A 20,110-nucleotide genomic window follows, 5' to 3' on the forward strand; every position below is an offset into this window, starting at 1 on the left:
TCACCTAGATTGAGACATACATTTTCAAATGGTGTGAAATCCCTAGTGCCTTGTTGAAGAATATGCTGTTGTCAGATAAATTTGCTGACTTTTGCTACCACATCAGTCCAGTCAGGATCCCTGGGAATTGGTTTAGCATTTATATAAAAGTCTTGAGGCTCATCCAAATAGTTTTCTTTTATTGTTACGCTATGTCCTTTGAATAGAATTGTGATGTTCATATATCAGGAATAACAGGGAGATTACTCAACATTAAGGTTTCCTTTCTATGCTTCCTGGCCTTCAAAATTGTTTTCAGTGTATTGTCCCGCACTTTTAAACTACTGTCAATTTCTTTTTTAATTAATTGATTGCGTTGTGGGTTGGATTGTTGCAATAAAGAATGCTCTGTCTTTACCCATTGTCTGTCTCTTGAGTGATTAATACAGGATAGCAGATGCCAAAGTTGGTAAGCTTCATAGAATAATTTCAATAAGAGAATTCCCCAATCTCCATCCTTCAGTTTTCTATACCTTAGAACCTTGAAGGTCTATGACCTTCTACAGGAAAATACAAAAGTTCCCAGTCTAGCTTGCCAGAATTTGAAATACTGGTAGGAATTTCTGTGGGAAAAACTTTAAAAAGGTTAGGTTTGCTTAGGCGCAACTATCATTTTTGTCAGGGCAATTCTATCATACAGGAAGAAGAAAATCAAGCAGTTCCAACATGACAGGTCTTTCAAACCATTTGCCCACACTTGGCCATAAAGGTAAAGGTACAGTGGTGCCCCGCAAGACGAATGCCTCGCAAGACGAAAATCCCGCTAGACGAAAGTGTTTTCCGCTTTTCGATGCGCTTCGCAAGACGAATTTCCCTATGGGCTTGCTTCACAAGACGAAAACGTCTTGCGAGTCTTGCGATTTTTTTTGCTTCCCCCCCTTTTTCTAAGCCGCTAAGCCGCTAATAGCCTTTTAGCCGCTAAGCCGCTAAGCTTTTAATAGCCGCTCAGCCTATTAGAGAGCCAGTGTGGTGTAGTGGTTCAGAGCGGTAGTCTCGTAATCCTGGGGAACCAGGTTCGCGTCTCCGCTCCTCCACATGCAGCTGCTGGCTGACCCTGGGCCAGTCACACTTCCTTGAAGTCTCTCAGCCCCACTCACCACACAGAGTGTTTGTTGTGGGGGAGGAAGGGAAAGGAGAATGGTAGCCGCTTTGAGACTCCTTAAAGGGAGTGAAAGGCGGGATATCAAATCCAAACTCTTCTTCTTCTTCTTCTTCTAAGCCGCTAATAGGGTTGCTTCGCAAGACGAAAAAACCGCTAGACGAAGAGACTTGCGGAACGGATTATTTTCGTCTTGCGAGGCACCACTGTAAAAGGACCCCTGACCACTAGGTCCAGTCGTGACTGACTCTGGGGTTGTGGCACTCATCTCGCTTTATTGGCTGAGGGAGCCAGCGGACAGCTTCCGGGTCATTTGACCAGCATGACTAAGCTGCTTCTGGTGAACCAGAGCAGCGCACGGAAATGCCCTTTACCTTCCTGCCGGAGCGGTACCTATTTATCTACTTGCACTTTGACGTCCTTTCGAACTGTTAGGTTGGCAGGAGCAGGGACCGAGCAACGGGAGCTCACCCTGTTGTGGGGATTCGAACCGCCAACCTTCTGATCGGCAAGTCCTAGGTTCTGTGGTTTAACCCACAGCGCCACCCGCATCCCTACTTGGCCATAGTTGGTTATAAACTATTTGTTAAGTGTTCCTAGTTACATGTACTCTAAATTATTTTAAAGTGGTGTGTACTAAGGGGGCACCTAGCACTTTAGACACGTTCAGTTGGTCTTATGACTGAGTGTCTGGTCTTACAAATTGAGTGTCTGGAGTGCAGTCTTGTCCAGTTTTGTTGAATGGGTTTCAGCTGATGCGGCTGAAGGATGTGGACAAGGTATGTAGTCAGGTCTGTGCAACCACCAGTGTCAAAGTAATGTATTTTAATATTTTGTTGGAAGCCGCCCAGAGTGGCTGGGGAAGCTGACCAAGTTTAGCTTCAGAATTATGTGAAATAAGTAGTAGTAGGTCTAGCTAAATGGACGTGGTTACTTATACACAAAGAAATCTGATAATGGAGATGAAGGTGAGACAATAAATAGCCTGACTTTTGTCCAATGCACTCATAGGAAGGTCTGTTTGATGAGGCACGTCTTTTTCTGTGAGAAAGTTGGAAATGGAGTGATTAACAGAGCAATGGGTGATAATACATGATGCCTGTGTCACTTCCTTATTTAAAATAGAAAACTTGCAGGACATAGATAATTTGAAAACTGGGGCAAACATTCCTTCTCCTTCCTTTTATAAACTAGTATAAGACAATGGTTTTCTTCAATGGGAAAATCATAATCCTTTTTGGATTATTAATCGTGAAGGACAGCCCCAGTGGAAAAATAAAGTAGAGCAAAGCTTTAAGTATGTGAAAATGGGGCTTTCGTATGTAACTTTTATTTCATGAGTAATATTAGGACTGATCGCTATAATAGTAACAGAAAGTATAATATCTTGGGTCAAATCCATTAACAGTTCATAAAACACTCTAACATTTTAAATCATTCCCTTTATTACTTGGAACAATTCCAGGTCATCCAATCTTCTTTTTTTGTGTGTAGAAGTAGCTCAAAAATCCAAGTACAAAGTAGTTTTTAACAATCCAGGGATTATTATAATTTTGAAACATGTAGATGCTGTTTCACATCCAAAGAACTGATTATAGCACGGCTGCTTGCAAGTAACTCCCATTGCATAAATATATTTAAGCCTAATCCTGACATCAGTTTATGAGAAGTTGCTGCAAGAGAAATAAATGGGCTTTATGAGTACAGGGAATACTGAAATCAATCCTACATTGTATATGTATGTTTTTTGCCTAACTGGCGTATTGAAGGGGACTGGGGATTGGGGAAATGCTAGATCACACTAAAAATATATTACTGGTTATACAGCATATACATCTCTTGGATAAGTTTGTTTTTCTGATCTTAAGAAACTAAACTTGGCAGCTTTTTACTGGCTCTGCTCCTGTGCATTTAACTGCAGACTGGCACATAAAAGTTTAATAGGCAACGCTTTTCCAGCTACAAAGATGGGAAGTGATGAGTTTCACCTACTTCTTTTAAAGATGCAAAAGTAGGATCAGTAAAAATCTTAACAGCCCAATATGAAAGAGGCTTGCTGTAATTAATACCCAACCATGTTCTATTCATTCGGGGACACCATAAAGCAATGTTGAACACAATCATTTTCAGGAATATAGCCACTTAGGACCATTACCATGGTGAAATCATCTGTACCACTTGGTTATTAAGCACTAGGTAACTGGCAGTTGAATGTGAAAACCGACTCCATTGAAGATCACTGTGACCTGAATTAATGCGAGGTGTGAAAGCTCTCAGTCCAGTGTATAGTGCTATCTTGGGTTAAGAACTTCATTCATTCCGGAGGTTCGTTCTTAACCTGAAACTCTTCTTAAGCTGAGGTACCACTTTAGCGAATGGGGCCTCCAGCTGCTGCCGCGCTGCCACCACGCGATTTGTTCTCATCCTGAAGCAAAGTTCTTAACCCGAGGTACTATTTCTGGGTTAGCGGAGTCTGTAACCTGAAGCGTCTATAACCTGAGGTACCACTGTATTAACTATGGTGCCTCATTTATATATTGAAGTCGTTGTGGGGAGGTTCTATTCATTCAAGATCATAGAATTGTAGAGTTGAAAGGGACCTGGGGGTCATCTAGTTCAACTCTAAAGCAACCATGACACATAGCCTTCCAACCTCTGCTTGAAAACCTCTAAGGAAGGAGAGTCTGCCACCTCTCATAGGAGTCTGTTTCACTGTCGAACAGATCTTACATTCAGAAAGTTTTTCCTGATGTCTAATTGGAATCTCCTTGCTTGTAACTTGAAGCTGTTGGTTTGATAGGGCGTCTCATTTTACAGAGTGAAACTTATTTTTTGCAAATTTCTGGTATCATCTGCAAATCTGATGGGCACCCCCTCAATTCCTTCACCCAAGTTGTTTATAAAGATGTCGAACAAAAACGGGTCCAGGACAGAACCCTGTGGCATTCCATTTTTCGCCGTTTCCCAGGATGATGAAGAACCATTCGTAAACACTCTTTGGGTTTGGTCTGTCAACCACGCACAAATCCACCTAAAAGTAACCTCACCCGGCCCACATTTTACAAGTTTTTCTGCAATAATATCATGGGGGACTTTGTCAAAAGCCTTACTGAAATCAATATATACTCCATTCCCAGTGTTCCCCTGGTCCACCAAGTTTGTAACTCTATCAAAAAAAGAAATGAGATTCACCTGGCATGACCTGTTTCTGAGAAACCAGTGCCTTGCCTTGGTAATCATAGAATCATATTGTAAGTGCTTACAAACTGTTTAATTACCTGTTCTAGGACCTTTCCTGGTATCAGTGTCAAGCTGACTTGTTGCTAGTTACCCGAGTCTTATCCCCACCCCCTTTTGAAGATGGGGACATTTGCTTGCCTCCAGGCCACAGGGACCTCACCTTTTCTACAAGAATTATCAAAGAACACAGACAGAGGCTCTAAGATCTGCAAGCTGCTTTAGTTCCCTTGAGCCCTGGAGATGACGAAACATGCAAACATGCATTTGCTTGGTGGAATACTAGACGTTTACCAGGGGTGCCCAAACTTTTTTCAAAGAGGACCAGATTTGATGAAGTGAACATGCGTGAGGGTCAACCCTTTTTTAGGATTTAGCACCAATACATAAACTGCCACAGGACCAAGTTAGGCCCAAAATGGACTTTGGGCATGTCTGGTTTAGCCTAAAGCAGGAACGCTTTTCACTAAAGCTTTCATCAGTCGCAAAAAAGTTGTTCCTTCCTGTCATTTAGCGCAGCAGCTGAAGATGGGAGCAAGTGTGTTCAGCCATCCAGGATGAGAACAGAAAGCATTCTTCTCTCTCTGAATTGGTTTCATGACATCTTCATATAGCCAAATCTGATTTGTGATGATATTGTGACATCAGCATACTGGCCATGTGACCCTCATGGTTATCTTCCAGTTCAGATCATCCTCCTTGGCCTGCTTTTTTAATTTGCGAGGGGAAATGGGTTGGACAGAAATGGGTTAGGGGAAAGGAAAGAATCACAGAACGCTGCACAAGATGTAGCTTGAGTGCGAGTCACAATGCCCTGCAATTGATGACACATGAAAATTCCGAAACGCTAAGCTCTGTCAAAGGGCTCTTAAAGAAGTACCTAGATCAAAATCGTGAGTTCACTGAATTGAGACAGCAAAGTAGCTTTTCTAGCAATGCTCAGTTTTATCATATTTCCACAGTCTCGGCTTTGGTTTCTTCTGATTTCTAAGCTATGAGAAAAGAATTGTTTTTAAGAAAACGTTTTTACAAATATGAGCCACAATGTGGTATGAAATGAGCGTGCATATCGTAGGGTTTTTAATGACAGTATTTCCTATAGTTAAACATAAGGATAACTAGCTAAACTGACTTCAAAATATAATTTTGTTTTTGAATGCTGTTTTCCTAGTCACTGCTGTTCTAGCTATGACATTAAAGCAACAAACGCTTTATCTACCAAAAACAAACGTTGCATTCCCTTCACCAAGTGGCAACTCCGCTTGCAATAAAATTAAGTGGAACTCCAATGAAAAGGTTTTCAGCTGTGTGCAAAGAAGAAACATAGAATGCGGACTACCCGCGCCACATGTTTTTAACCCAGGTTTTTATTCTCGGAGAAAACAATACAGTAAAGCTCATATTGAAGAGGATCTACACTGTTCTGGTAATACTATCATGTAAGTTTCCATATACTGAAAAGGCTTTAATGTGTGGGTCTTTATAACTAAAATATGGTAGAGAGTTTCTGTGGCATTATTTCCTGAACTGAACAAAGGAAACAAAACAGCAACAACACTTGTTTTGGCCAAGCTTAAGGCTAAGCTGCGCCTGCTGCAGTAAACCTTTTGATTGGCTCTTCCAGTTTTCTTTCCGACTCCAATCCTACATAAACTAACCTGGAAGTAAGCCCCTACTGACCTCAGTATCACTTAGTTCTGTTAACGCCTCCCCACAATCTGCTGCTATTTATCCCTCGGGGTCAAGAGAAAGTGCTAATATCCTTCCACGCACCTGGGCCTCAACTGTATTTGCATCAAACACACACACCACCTCTTTCCATGCACCTCAGCCTCATCTGCATTTGCATCAATTGCATTTGCATTTGCTAGACCGCTATCAAAGTTTTGCATGGGATCCGAGTGCAGGTTTGCAGCCGCCAAGTCGCTCGGTCCTAACTTCTTGGCGACTCAAGCGCGTGCCCTCTTCTGCATGCATGCAAGAAACTGCTAATGTAAAACAGAAGGCGGGCAAAAGCTGCTTTAAAAAAACACAACACGAATGCAGCCATCCCGCCCCGCCTTACCCCATGTAGATTTTTCCGCCCCCGCCCCCCAGAGGAAAGATGCTTTCCTCTGACAATTTAGGCTGAAGGAGGCGACCATTTCCCTTTGCACATAACTGCGGCCTTGCGCGCACACAGAAAGCGAGGGAAAGAGAGGCGGAGAGGCAGGGAATGCAGCCTGGTTCTTCTGGATGCCCTTGCATCCTCGCAGTTGGGTTTGCAGAAACTGCAGTCCCAACAAACGCGAAGGGGGGCGACGCCGAGATGCCCAAAATGCAAAAGGGGGCGGTGCAGAGAAGGAGGGGCAGGAGAGGATAATTTGTGGGGCTGAAGGAGACCCACCCCCCAAAAAAATGCAATGCTGGATATGAGGCGGCGTGAGGTTGGCCGCTGCCCGGAATAGGGCCAGGAAGGCGCCGCCTCGCGCCTGAGGAGGAAGGACCCCCCCCGGCCCGTTCCCATGGCGACTGCTTTCCTGTAACGCGCGCCCGGGCCCGAAGGAGGAGCGCGAAGGCCTTGCCTGGCTTCGAGGCCATGCACCACCCTATGGAGGCTGGTGGGGGAGAGCCCGCTTCTTCTCCTGCTGCTGCTGCTGCCTCGGAGACGAGCGGGAGTTTCGGGGGCTTGCCTGGGTATGGGGTGGGGACCAAAAGGATGGCGGGGACGGGGAGGCCCCGACGCCAAGGAAGCGGCGCGCCACTTGCCTCCCCAAGGGGAGATGCTGCGGCCTCAAGTTCGCCTCGCTTAAAACGCTCGCCTCTCTTGCTCTCTTCTCCTCCTTCTCCCTCAGCCAGTAGGTCCTGCAGGAGGGCAAGGGAGCCAGCTTTTCTCAGCTCCATTTCTATACCCTCCAGTATTTCTCCCATGAAAATAGAAATGCCCCCTCCAACATTTCTCCAATAAAAATAGGGACGTCCTATTCCATACCCTCTTAATATTTCTCCATGAAAACAGGGACATCCAATTCCATACCCTCCAGCATTTCTACCATGAAAATAGGGCTTATTCCATACCCTCCAACATTTCTCCAGTGAAAATAGAGACAATCCCTCCAACATTTCTCCAATGAAAATAGGGATGTCCTATTCTATACCCTCCAATATTTCTCCGATGAAAATAGGGACATCCAAAGGAAAAGTGGGATATTTCCGGCTCAAATCAGAAATGGGGACGGCTTCTGTAAATCTGGGACTGTCCCTGGAAAATAAGGACGCTTGGAAAAGGTCTGTATTCCCCCTCCAGATTGGAATGGGGTTCAAAAAACCCCATCTCTGGACATTTCTCCCCCCCCCTCAAGTGAGGGTTAAAACCAGTTTGGCATTCCCCAGCTTGCTTGGTTTTCATTTTGTTCTCGCCCGCGGTGGGAACTGTGGCTAATCCCGTCTCCCTGCCATGTGTATAAATGTGACAGGAGACGTGGGGAACCTACATTTGTTGCAAAGGGATCAAGTGATGGAAAGAAAGGAAAGAAAAGTGCATTGATTAGGGTGCATGTCTGATGCAAAATTGCCTTACTCCCACTTTCCGCATTGTTAGAAACGCGGCTGCATGGGTAACAAATAGCAAGGCGCAGCCAAAGTATTACGAATGGCAATGTGCATTGCTGTTTAGCACTCATTTCTCATTTTCCCTTTCATTCTTTTCCCAGCCTAAGTAATACCTGCAAATTAATGAGCCCCTGTTGTTTCCCCAGCACTCTAGGGCTTCACGCTTCTTCTTTTCCTGATTAAGGCAATGTACACACCCCAGTTTATTCTGCAACCAATGTGCTTCCAATGCAGTTTTGGGAAGTGGTGTACGCACAAGTGTTAGCCACCATATATATCCTATTGTTTCTTGTGAAGTACTGCATTCGGATACATTCCCTCTCAAACCAGCTTTAATCTGAATCGAGAAAAAAACAATTTAGCTGCACTTTAAGCCAGTAATGAGTACACAGCCTCAGTCCCTTTTCCCACCGCTCATATACAACATCTCTCTTCCTGATTTTGCCTAACATATCTGCTTCTTCTGATTTTTATTCCTATTGTACACTTCATGTCTCTTTCATTATGCTTTTATCAAATCACTACAGATCTAGGTCCTTCTAGACAATCTATTGATGATGTCATAAGGTTAAAGCACCTCTTTCCAAAAAAAAGAATATTGTTTTTTCTAGTCCCTCAGACAATGGGAATGTCATTGTGCGTGTGTCACCTATTAGATAGTGCCTATGAAACTGCTAGGAGTCACAGCAAAAGTCATCCAGCTCTGTCAATATGCTTTGGCTTTGTTAAATAAATGCTAATTTTAATTTTATTTTATTGCTTTATTAATTTCAGTTCCTTAATGTGTGCATTCACGGTGCCCCATGAGAGTCACTGCTCAGCCCATGTTTTTACTTTTTTATGAGTAAACACTGTGAGCCAGACCTTGCCCTCTCCCCAAAGGAATGCTCCTATTTTTCAAACTTTTTTTTTTAAGTAAAAAAAAACCCAATGTAATCTTTTGGAGAAGGACTCTCTCCTCTGCTGTCCTGAATCACAGCACTTTGATTTGTTAAAAAAGAAAAGAAAAGAAGTAATGACTTTCACCTGTTACTGTGTTAGCTGGAGTTGGAACAAACCTTACTCTAAGAGCGTGGGAGGGAGAGCAGGATCCTATATGACCTTTCACCCCTCCTTACTCTATCATCTGCTGTTTGTCGTATATCCTTCTGCCATTCCCAGTTCGCTTTTCTTATACCCATAAACCTACCCAGATGAATATTAGCTTGTTTCCTGGTGGACAGTTCACAAGATCACTCCATGGTGATCTTTTTTATTTTGACTTCGGCAATCCTAACCCTAGCACAGAATATGACTTGGTTGTGCCGTTTGTCATTAGGGAGATCCTCTTTTCTGCCTAGCCCATCTTGATTTCTTTATCTTTTTGTTTCATTCCTAATCTGCATCTAGGTTGGTCAGGGGAAGCAAGAACAACAAGTCTGCTAGCTTAGTGGGAAAAGAAGACTTTATACCTGGCATTTATGGGAACAGCACCTTCTCTCGCCAGGTACACTAAACTTTTAGTCACAGAGACAGCTTTAAAACTCTGTTTCTTCTGCACATCCAGTCTTGTGACCGAGTAGGTATGAATTTGTCACATTAATAATATAATACATTATTATCCCTATATTTAAGGTGAGTAGTTCAGTTCAGTTACAAGGAAAAGCCATACAAATGTGGAATAAAAACAACAAAAGCCTGTCTTTTGATAGGTTCCAAGGTTATGCACAAGTTAACAAAAAATGGGAAGTAACTAACAAAATCCTGTCCTTTAAGTATTTTTGTGCTTGGTCAAAAACTCAGAATGGCAGCTTGAGACTTAACTTAAAAAATAAATAAATCTTGCACTGATGGTAAAAAGGGTTCTAAACTGTCAAACCAAACCAAGAACCAAATAAACGAGGCCCAGGTTACAAGTCTCAGGTGTCTCAAAGATGCAGAACTGATAATTAGAAAGTCTGACTAACCTTTTTTTCATTTGTAAGAATAATTATAATTTTCATGAATGTATTTGCTTATTGGTTCAAAGTGGCTGCAGACATGTGGAAAGCTCTCAGAGCTCCCCATCTTCATCTCTTGGAGTGGACTATATGCTGGCTTTGACATATTTGTTCTTTCGTAAAGAATTATTAGATGGTGTGGGGAAGGGGTGTGTGTGAATATTACAACATTCTTACATCGAGTCTTCTAAATGTGGAAAAGATGCGTGGTGCTGTGCAGCTACACTTCCTGGTGGCAATATGCAAAGTATCTCATTCCATGCCAGTCCTTCTTGGAGCACCCAGGTTACAGAGATAAGCCCAGATACAAAGCTAGACATGTGCATTGTAAGGCTAGCCTCTTGAGCATGTGTAAGGCTAGCCTCTTGAGCATGAGAGTACGGTAGGTATTTTCCTTTCCCTGTAACTTTTCCTGCGTAGACAGATTTATGCAGTGGACAAATTATATTGGTGATGGAATGAAATCCACGAGCCCCGCAATACCAATTTTATCCAAATGATGTCACCCAGAAAAGAAGTTCTAGAAGCCTGCACCCCCCCCCCCTTACAATTCTCTGAATCCCACGAGTGGAAACCTTGCAGTCAGTCTTGACCTCCATTCTGATCTCAGTGGGGGAGTGACAAAATCAGCTTTCCTTTTCCAGCTTTTTGTTTTGGCTGTAAGAATTGGGTTTCGAGGGCATAAAAATTGAAAATCCCAGTGTGCTTACAGAACCTCACACATAGCCCTTTAGATCATGAGTTTTGTGAAAACTTATGATATACAGGCAGCCCCTCGTATATGTGCATTCAAAATGTACTTGACCATGTATATGTGCATTGCACCAAACCCGGAAGTGACCCGGAAATGTCATAAAGACACCACTGAAATGCCACTAAAAGGGCGGAATGGGGTGTTTGCAGGCTTTTTCAATGGGCTTCATTTATACACAATTTCACCAACGCGCGTGGTGCCATGGAACGTTACGCCCATGTAAAGCAGGGCTGCCTGTACAGTGTATTGTTGTAACACTCCTCCCAGTGTTTATGGTTGCATTGTTTTGAACGGCTTTTGGATCGCTTTGCCATTTCCTTCCTCCTTGCAGAGAAAAATTTGAGGTCAATTTGGGAGAGTCAAAGTGGTTTCAGGACTGCTCTTGTGTACTATTTCAGACACTTGGCTTATATACTTGCGTATGTGTTTGCCTTGTACATTTATGAATGTTTATTTTATATTTGGGACCTTAGAATTCTTATAGCATTGTGTTTCTTTGTTGAAGTTTACTGGGTAATAAAACCCAGTTAGGTTCATCCATGCATATCTTAAGCAGAAGGAGCAGGATTTTGTTTGCCTGTTCAGCAAGCCTACATAAAAATAAGCCTTATTGGGGCTTTCATCAGTGTAAACCTGTATATGATTTCACTTTAACAACAGATACAGTAACAAATGTTTATTACTGTTGTTTGAATGTACGGATTTATATGTTTTATCCTACCTACAATTCTCGATCAGTTCCCACTCTGTTTAAAACATAAGTTTAAACTGTGATAGAGTTACAGAGCACCCCAATCTCCATGAGCGGTGCAAGCTTCCAGGCATGCTTTACTCACCAGGGTCTGTGTTTCCTTGGGAAAATGGGGTGTAGCGGAGACTGTAGTGTCTTTATGATACATGGTTTATTTACACATATATGCGACCTAAGTCTACCATGGAGAGATCTCCAGCATTATAATACAATAACTTCTGGCTTCTCCCATAGTCATAGCATTAGATTCAAAACAGACATCGGTATCCTCCTTTTTTTTTTTTTTACTCTCTGTCCAGCCCACTGCTTATCTCCTAACTTCCATTCTAAACTCTAACCTTTAAAGCCCTAAACGCCTCGGTCCAGTATATCTGAAAGAACGTCTCCACCCCCATTGTTCTACCTGGACACTGAGGTCCAGCACCGAGGGCCTTCTGGTGGTTCCCTCACTGCGAGAAGCCAAGTTACGGGGAACCAGGCAGAGGGCCTTCTCGGTAGTGGCACCCCTGTGGAATGCCCTCCCACCAAATGTCAAAGAGAACAACTACTACCAGACTTTTAGAAGACATCTGAAGGCAGCCCTGTTTAGGGAAGCTTTTAATATTTGATGTATTACAGTATTTTAATATTTTTTGGGAAGCCACCCACAGTGGCTGGGGAAGCCCAGCCAGTTGGGCGGGGTATAAATAAAAAAATATTATTATTATTATTATTATTAACCCACTGCTCTAAACCTTGGCTTTTATCCCCTGAGGTAGGGAGGAAGCCAATATGTGCTTTTCACACTTAGCCCCTTTGATACTTCATAATTCTTTGTTCCCCCCACTCCCAAGCTATGATCTCAAGGAAGCTTGTCTGACTTAATTGGCACCTAACTCATGTCAATTCCTAGGATTCAAGTGGGCTCACAATTTAAAACATCTGTCTGACTGAATTAGCTCTCACGTATGCTAATTACAGGCTTATCAGTGGGTCCACCCCACCTCTTAAACCACACCCTAATACACACTTGGGTCTACCTTAAATACACATGAGTCTGGCTATTTCCCCGGTTCTAACATCCCAGCCTTAATTAAATTCTAGCACTATCTAGAATTCAGGATGCCTTGCACCCACAGATTCATATGCAGCATATATTTCCCTTTCTTCATATATGCAGTTAGTGAAACATAAGATAAATGTCATTACAGAAACCACACTTCTGTAATTTGGAATCTGATTTTTCTGCTGAAAAGAAATTTCATTCATCAGAAGAGAAGATTGCTAGAGAAGGTGAGCAAGTGCAAATATTCTATAAGCTGAGAAATTATAAAACAACTTTTGTCAGCAAAACTCAACTCTTGGTCTTTTACAGGTGTTCTTACAGGTGCGTTTTATAAGGTAAGAACAAAATAAACACCAATCCTTTAAGAATAATTTTTAAAGAAGCCTATGCTTTCTTGTCATGATTCTTATTTCAAAGGAAGTTTTGTATCCATTATTCAGGTGTGAGTCCTTGAAAGATTTTTCCAATTCCTTCACAAACAGAATTGAGGTTTAAGCTGTCTGCCATACAGCTCAATCAGTGCCTATTTATTTTGGGACTTTCTACTTGACATTGTACATAGGATTGCATCCTTAGTGAAGTTGTGTGAATACCTTGGCAGATATACAGTAATATTGCACTTCACATGTTTATCTAAGGCTGCTTCTATTTGGAGAACATGGCAGGGATGTTGATCATCATCATCATCATCATTATCATCATTTTTTTTATGCTGCCATTTTTAAAAAATCATGCTTGAAGCAGCTTTCAACAAACAAAACAGGTAAACATCTCAGAAATCAACAAGCACAGGGAACAATTTCATAATAAAATAATTTTAAAAGGCAAGCAGGTATAACAGCAAAAAACCCCAACATTTTCATGCAGTATCTGTAACAGCATTACATTAAAAACATTTCACTTCCTGACCATAGCAAAAATAACAAGGGAGCTTGACAGTTTCACCTTGGTACTAGACATAACATTTTTCACAGTCCATCCCCTGCAGCATCTTCTTCCAAGGCTTCCAAAGGCAGGAGATGGGATAGCTGGAGACACCTCTCCCATGATGTTGTTTCAGCACACTCAGCAAAACAGCCACAATGGACTTCTAGCCCATTCTTCTACTCCACACTGCAAATGTGGAATTGGAGCTGTTCACACAGGCAACAAAAGCCAACAAGCGATTTCAGCAATGGCGGTTGTGCCAAACCCCACACGACTTTGTCCCTTGTTTCTCCAGTTTTGCATGCTGCACTTTTAATATAGCAAGAACCACAATACACACGGCAGCTTTTTGACTGCAGTGCAGTTACGATCCCAGGATTTTTCACTGGTAGATTGCGCTGTTGCAATGACTGTCCCATGATGTTCATAAGAAATACAATCGTAGAGTGCAGCCTTCTTCAAGCGTGGGTCCACAGATGTTGGATTACAATTCCCATTATCCCTGACTATTAGCTAAATTGCTTGGGTTTGATGGGAGCTGTAGTCCAACAACGTGTAGGAACCCAAGATTGAAGAATTCTGCCGTAGTGTATAAAGATGAAATAACTGCATCCACTGTTGCTAAGGATGATTCACAAGTCAACCATGACTGCGTTTCTTTCATATTTTTATTGCTTGTTGTTGACTATTTTATATTCATTTGAGCCTTTTAATTGTGTTTTAAATCTAGACTGTTTCATACCTTTTCTCTTGCAATTATTTCCCCATCTTTTATTGATTCTTGTTGATTTTAATACTGTAATGTTGTTTTAATTTTAATAATGGTGTATTGTATTATTACCATTATTTCGCTTGTTTCTTTGGAAGCTACCCAGGGAATATTTATTGATGGGCAGCTGTATAAATTCAGTATGCACAGATAATAAATTAAAGCAAACATTCAAACATATATGCTGCTAACAGTCATTTAAAAACAAAACAAACCTCTGTTGGTGCAAGTGTTGATAGTTATTAGCTCTGCGTCTTTGAGACACCTGGACAACTGATTGCTGTCATCTTTGCACTCCCTATTAAGCTTTATTTTGCTTTCATTTTAGAAGTGATCACTTGGCTCAGACTCTAGCAAGGTCTATCCAAGGCCTCAGGTGGTTGAAAACATTTCAGATTATCTGAATTTGTAGCATAAATAGAGGTAAAAGACTAGATGGACATTGCAATATATAGTAGCAACATAGCTTGAAATCTGTGCTTCCTCTTTGCTGCTCATACATGGCTCCTTTCTGGCCGTATGTGCCTCAAGTCTATCAAGCCAGCTTGTCTTATTCAGTTCTAGAATCACACACAAATCCTTCAGTAAACCTCTTTAGGATTTCTACATTCCAACAGGTGGGTCTGAGGTTACGTAAAGGTAAAGGGACCCCTGACCATTAGGTCCAGTCGTGACCGACTCTGGGGTTGCAGCGCTCATCTCACTGTATTGGCCAAGGGAGCCGGCGTACAGCTTCCAGGTCATGTGGCCAGCATGACTAAGCCACTTCTGGAGAACCAGAGCAGCGCATGGAAACACGGTTTACCTTCCCGCTGGAGTGGTACCTATATATCTACTTGCACTTTGACGTGCTTTCGAACTGCTAGGTTGGCAGAACAGGGACCGAGCAACGGGAGCTCACCTTGTTGCGGGGATTTGAACTGCTGACCTTCTGATCGGCAAGACCTAGGTTCTGTGGTTTAACCCACAGCGCCACCCGCATCCCGGGTCTGAGGTTAGTTTTAGGATTAAAACACGAAGCATGATTCTTTAGAAATGATGTTCTGCCTTACAAATATTGAAGTGGCTCTGCTCTTTTACAGGACCATTATAATGCTGCAATGGAACAGCTGGCCGCCCTTAGCTTGTCCAAAAATACTAGGACATCACAGGTAGTATTAGTTTGCCAAAATGTTTTAACAATCCAGTTTACTTACTTTTGAATTTCCAGTGTTTGTTCTGAATTGCATACCAATAGCATTTTGTTTTTAAATGTTCTGCTTATTTCAGCTCAGCCCAAATAGCTGCAGACAAGCACCATATCATTCCTGGAGCTATATACATAATCAAGGCAACAAGGCAGTGAGCAGGTAAAGAAACGTATTCCTAGCTTTTTAAATGAAACTGAACAGAAGAGGCAAACATAAGCAGATAGCCACTTCTTCATTTATCAAAAGGAATTGTCAACAGCTTTAGGGTGGCTGTGCACCAGCACTCCTCTGTTGCAGTTCTTTGTTACTTTGATTTGTCTCCTGTTGTATGGTGTCTTGATGCTGCTGTTCTGTGCATGAAGAAAATGCTTTTCCTGCTTCCCTTTCCTGGAATGTGTGACTTGTTTCTTTAAAAAACCTTAAATTATTTCATAGAAAGCAGAACCAGTGACCCTGATTTGCATAATAATAATAATAATAATAATAATAATAATAATAATACCCTGCCCATCTGGCTGTGTTTCCCATATATAAAGGACTTGAGTTACTATCTGTAGGTTCAAGGAAACAATAGGTATAAAAGGAGAATTACCTGGATGCCAGAATCTAGGTTTGGGGCTAGAACTCTGAGGTGAGAGAACACCAAGAAGAGCTTTAAAATCACAAAACATGCAGCAAAGCAAAGCATGGAAATACAGGCTGTTAGACCTTTAAAATGCCATTGTGAGTTCCAAAACTTCCCTCTTCCTTTAGCATAGAAAAAGACCACACGTTCAGTAAGTTTAAAAATAGGTATCAGCTGCAATACCATATGCTTATTATGGGGGGCCTTCCTGCAGAATGGAGGCAGAGGGTTGGACACTCCCTCTACCCCACAGAGCCCTGATCCAAATTGAACACCTCCACCACTGTCTTTTGAAAAAGACAATGGCAGCATATTGCTTGTGTACTGTATACTGCATATGAAACTTAATGCACTACTGGACAAGCTACTGTGGTTATAAGTTATGCTTGTATTTACATGAAAACCAATAAAAAATATTTGGGGGGAAAACAATGGGAGCACTAAAACCTAATGGTGCTTAAAAGTTAAAAATTGGCTTCATTTCCCCTGTGGTAACAGACATTGATAGACTAAACCTCTGTGGATTTTTAAAGTATCCTATGCTAGTAGCTTCTACGGCTTCCATTTGCAAGGAACTGCATAGAACAGTTATGGGCTGCTTGAAGTACCTTATTGTTTGTCTAGAGCCTTCTTTTGGTCTGTCTGCTTTTGAGTGTTAATTTGCTGAAAACATTAGGCTTCAAATATATTTATTTTTCTATCCAGGATGAATGATGCTATTGGCTCTATAAATTGTCCACTAGAGGGGTAATGTGATACCATTCCATATTCTCTCTTTTACCCCCTCAGAGACTTCCATAGACGTTTGGGGGAAATGCCGTCTAGCTCCAGTGATGTTCCTATGAACTTCATCCACACTAATAATCCTCTGGTGCAGTCTTTCATAAAGAGATGCCACACAGTTTCTTATCTCGAAACCCAGAAAGCAGCTTTGGAGAACTGCAATAGAAATGGAGATGGGGATTTTTTAAAAAACGAAGCCATTGCTTCTACTGCTTATCCTGCTACAGATGGTAGTAGTGATGACATGCTTTCTGTAATCAGATCGAGTTTGAAAAGAGGAAATGGCAGTGTAGAGGACAAGCCTTCAATAGAAAAAGAGATGTCTGAAAATGAGAAAAGAAATAAGGAGTTGCTGAAATATTTAAAAAACGTGAATGTTAACCTAAAACCGGATCCTATAGAAGTCAAGGAAGAAGTTTCCTCTTCATCTGAGAGTGATACATTTTCATACCCTGATTTTCTTCCCCCGCCTTACAATACCTGGGATTTACAAAAAATGTCCTCATCAAAATTTGATGAATGGAAATCATCCTTTAATCCGCCTCTCGAAGAATCACTTTGCAAGCTAATTTCTCGTCTGGTGGAAATGGAGAAGTTACAACACTTGACGATATTAAAAGAAAGGACAAGAGAGACTGTTTCTCCCACTATGGCTGTTAACAACCGCACCAGTTTTTCAAAAGATGCACACCAGTTTAAGCAACTGAAGCAATCCGATAGTTCATGTCCTCAGGCAGGTTTTGATGGAGATCTTCACCATTTTGGCTGCTGCATGCAAGAACTGGACATGCCAAAATGCACTTGCCAGCGCTGTCATAGTAAGTGGAATTCTGGAGCATCGTCCCCTGCACGGCCGTCCACAAAGCCCTGCCGAGCATCGTGCAGTAGGTGCAACAAATGCTCCAAAACTCCAGTAATCTTAGACTCAAGAAATGTACCCTCACGGAGAGCTCTGTCATGCTCTGCAAGCTCACCAAAAATTCGATCCGCTGTCAAAACAACTTCAACAAAGTTGCTCTTACCCAGTGCAGCTGTAGCTTACTCCTTACCTGACAGCGAAAGTTCAAAATGGAAGCAGCCAAGGACAAAACGAAAACCTTATAGAAAAAATGGAGCGTTAACGAGTAAACTAAAATCCATACCTGTTATTTCAAAAGAAAAATGCTCGCCTGCTGACCAGCAATGATCTGTTGAACTAAGTCATCAGGCATTCATTAGCATTCGAGGAAAAGGATTGAGCAATGGTGATTTGGAAAGCTGTATCCAGTTTTTAACCTGTGTTATATGAAAATATCAGATTTTATTTTTTCCGGGAGAACATTTTCATGTAAGATTTTAAAAGAAACCGATAGCAAAAAAGGATTCCTACCTTTCTATCATATAGTAATAATTGTAATCATAGTATTCTTTATCTTTTAAAAAAATTAATGTTAAGGTGGTTTTTTTATATAAAAAAGTTTAAATTGAATAGGCAAATAAAGTGTAGTCCTTGTGCTATTGGTGTGATTCTAAACTGTAAAAGATAAGTGAGGAATTAAACATGCATTGATAATTGGCTTCAGAGGATTACTCTAGTTTTATATTGATAAGCTAAAACCGTAACTTCCATGCTCAGAGGCAATACACTTCTGATCAGATACTAAGGGGAAATCAACATAATTTGGTTATAGCCATCTGAAGTCATCCTAATGCCATCTGGTTTACTGGTTGGAGATATAATATCTAGATTAAAAGACCTAGATATCTGGTCTGGATTTTTTGTGCACTTGTAATAAATTCGTATTTAGAAATTTGCCAGAATGGAAAGGAAACCACTGCAGATTATTTTTTTTTTGCACCAGTATAATTTAGGCATTTAACAGGTAGTCCTGTGGGCTCCTAGTTGATGATAGAAGAGAGCAGCTCTTCCCCTTTGCCTGCAGAGGGAGATCTAGAGTGAGAGATCCATCACTAGAGACCCATTGATTTTGACCACAGAATCCCCCTCTGCTGTCAGTGTGTCTACAACACAAGGGAGAACAAAAGGGGTATGCTGGTGCAGATTGAGGGAGACCTTGGATCTGCAGGCTCCCAAGTTACCTTGAAATAATTCCAAACTAGGAAGAAAATTATTCCAGGGGAAATTGAAGGGGGGGGGAAGGAGCATTGGTGTTTAGGGTGGGGGGAAATGTCCTTCCTCAGCTTTTGCCTTAACTGGTGTTAAGTCAACAGGCTTTGGACATGGCAGTTCCTCTGCCAGAGATGCTTTGCATGTAAATCCACTGTGTTATAAATTGTTTAAACTGCTTTTTAAATCCCGACTTTCAAAAGGTGGTTGTGGTGACAGAAATGTAAGCCAAAACACAGTATGGAATTATTGTTTACTAGGTTGTGACTTTTTGGGTGGAAAATAGATTTTGAGTTGGATCAAAAGAAGGTAAAAGTGGAACTCTGCTCGTGCAATGGTGTTTCCTAGATTTCTCCCCCCCCCCCACTACAGCCCCCCCTTTCCTCAAAAGCTGCTCTTGAGGGTTGATTTCTGGTGCAAACCACACATGGCAGGCACTTCCATCGACCACCATGACATGATTGCTCAAATATTTGGCTGTGGAAATCCTTTCATGCAATAGCCTATGCTGTCTACCAAACAAGGGTCTCAGTACCAAGGGCTCAGTTTAGAATGCAGGATGGATGAGGCTTATAGTCTTGATTTATAAGAGCTATATTATATATGGCACTTAAGTGCAGAGCTATACCAGTGTTGAGCAACAAACATCTTCTGATGGTCAGTTTGCATTACTGAAAGTACATTTTGGAGAAATCAAAGTTGCTCAGTACTGAAGGCCACAAAAAGACCCTTGGCACCCTTTATCAATTGCTTTGAATTACAGAACAGTGCTTAAAAAAAAAAAGCTTCAAAATGAAAGCTATTAAAATCTAATCTACCTGAAGATTTCCTGGGGCATGTTTCATTACCGTAATTGAAATGAGTGGAGTATATGATGTGCTCCTTACATGGAACTTTCTGCTGAGCACAGACTCCCAATGTCCTTGATATAAGGAGTGGCGGTGGGATCTCATTTTAGGCTCCCATGTCCCACTATGATGAAAAAGGCATAGGTTCATTTCTTCAGTGGCCGGCGAGATGTAAACTTGTCCCTCAGTTGTACCACTTATAGTGATTGAAAGCTCTTTCGTACAAAAATAATTTCCTGGACCAAGCAAGCCAGATTCAGAGAGGCTAGACTAAAACCAGTCTCCTGTCATCTACCCACTACCCCCATGCGACCTGAGAGGTTGCTAATACTTTCATTAGTACAAGTATACATACTGCAACCTACA

The 20,110-nt window shown here is 41.7% G+C and overlaps 1 protein-coding gene across 4 annotated transcripts; it reads left to right on the forward strand.

The window, feature by feature from the left end:
- The first annotated feature begins 5,031 nt into the window (after positions 1 to 5,031).
- Positions 5,032 to 18,346, forward strand: FAM217A (family with sequence similarity 217 member A). 4 transcript variants are annotated; one of them, XM_083747308.1, is made up of 8 exons: positions 5,032 to 5,268; positions 5,547 to 5,814; positions 9,356 to 9,452; positions 12,641 to 12,722; positions 12,805 to 12,830; positions 15,274 to 15,342; positions 15,461 to 15,540; positions 16,796 to 18,346. In XM_083747308.1, the coding sequence occupies exons 1-8, from the start codon at positions 5,199 to 5,201 to the stop codon at positions 17,973 to 17,975; spliced, it is 1,872 nt and encodes a 623-aa protein (XP_083603434.1). In that variant the 5' UTR covers positions 5,032 to 5,198; the 3' UTR covers positions 17,976 to 18,346. The 4 variants fall into 4 exon arrangements, with proteins under 4 accessions (XP_083603434.1, XP_083603435.1, XP_083603436.1 ...); XM_083747310.1 differs by lacking the exons at positions 5,032 to 5,268; positions 5,547 to 5,814 and adding an exon at positions 6,535 to 7,051; XM_083747309.1 differs by lacking the exons at positions 12,641 to 12,722; positions 12,805 to 12,830 and having other exon boundaries at positions 5,033 to 5,268.
- The last annotated feature ends 1,764 nt before the right edge of the window (positions 18,347 to 20,110 follow it).

Source organism: Podarcis gaigeae (genome assembly GCF_964106915.1).
Source record: "Podarcis gaigeae genome assembly, chromosome: 7".
Taxonomy (NCBI): domain Eukaryota; kingdom Metazoa; phylum Chordata; class Lepidosauria; order Squamata; family Lacertidae; genus Podarcis; species Podarcis gaigeae.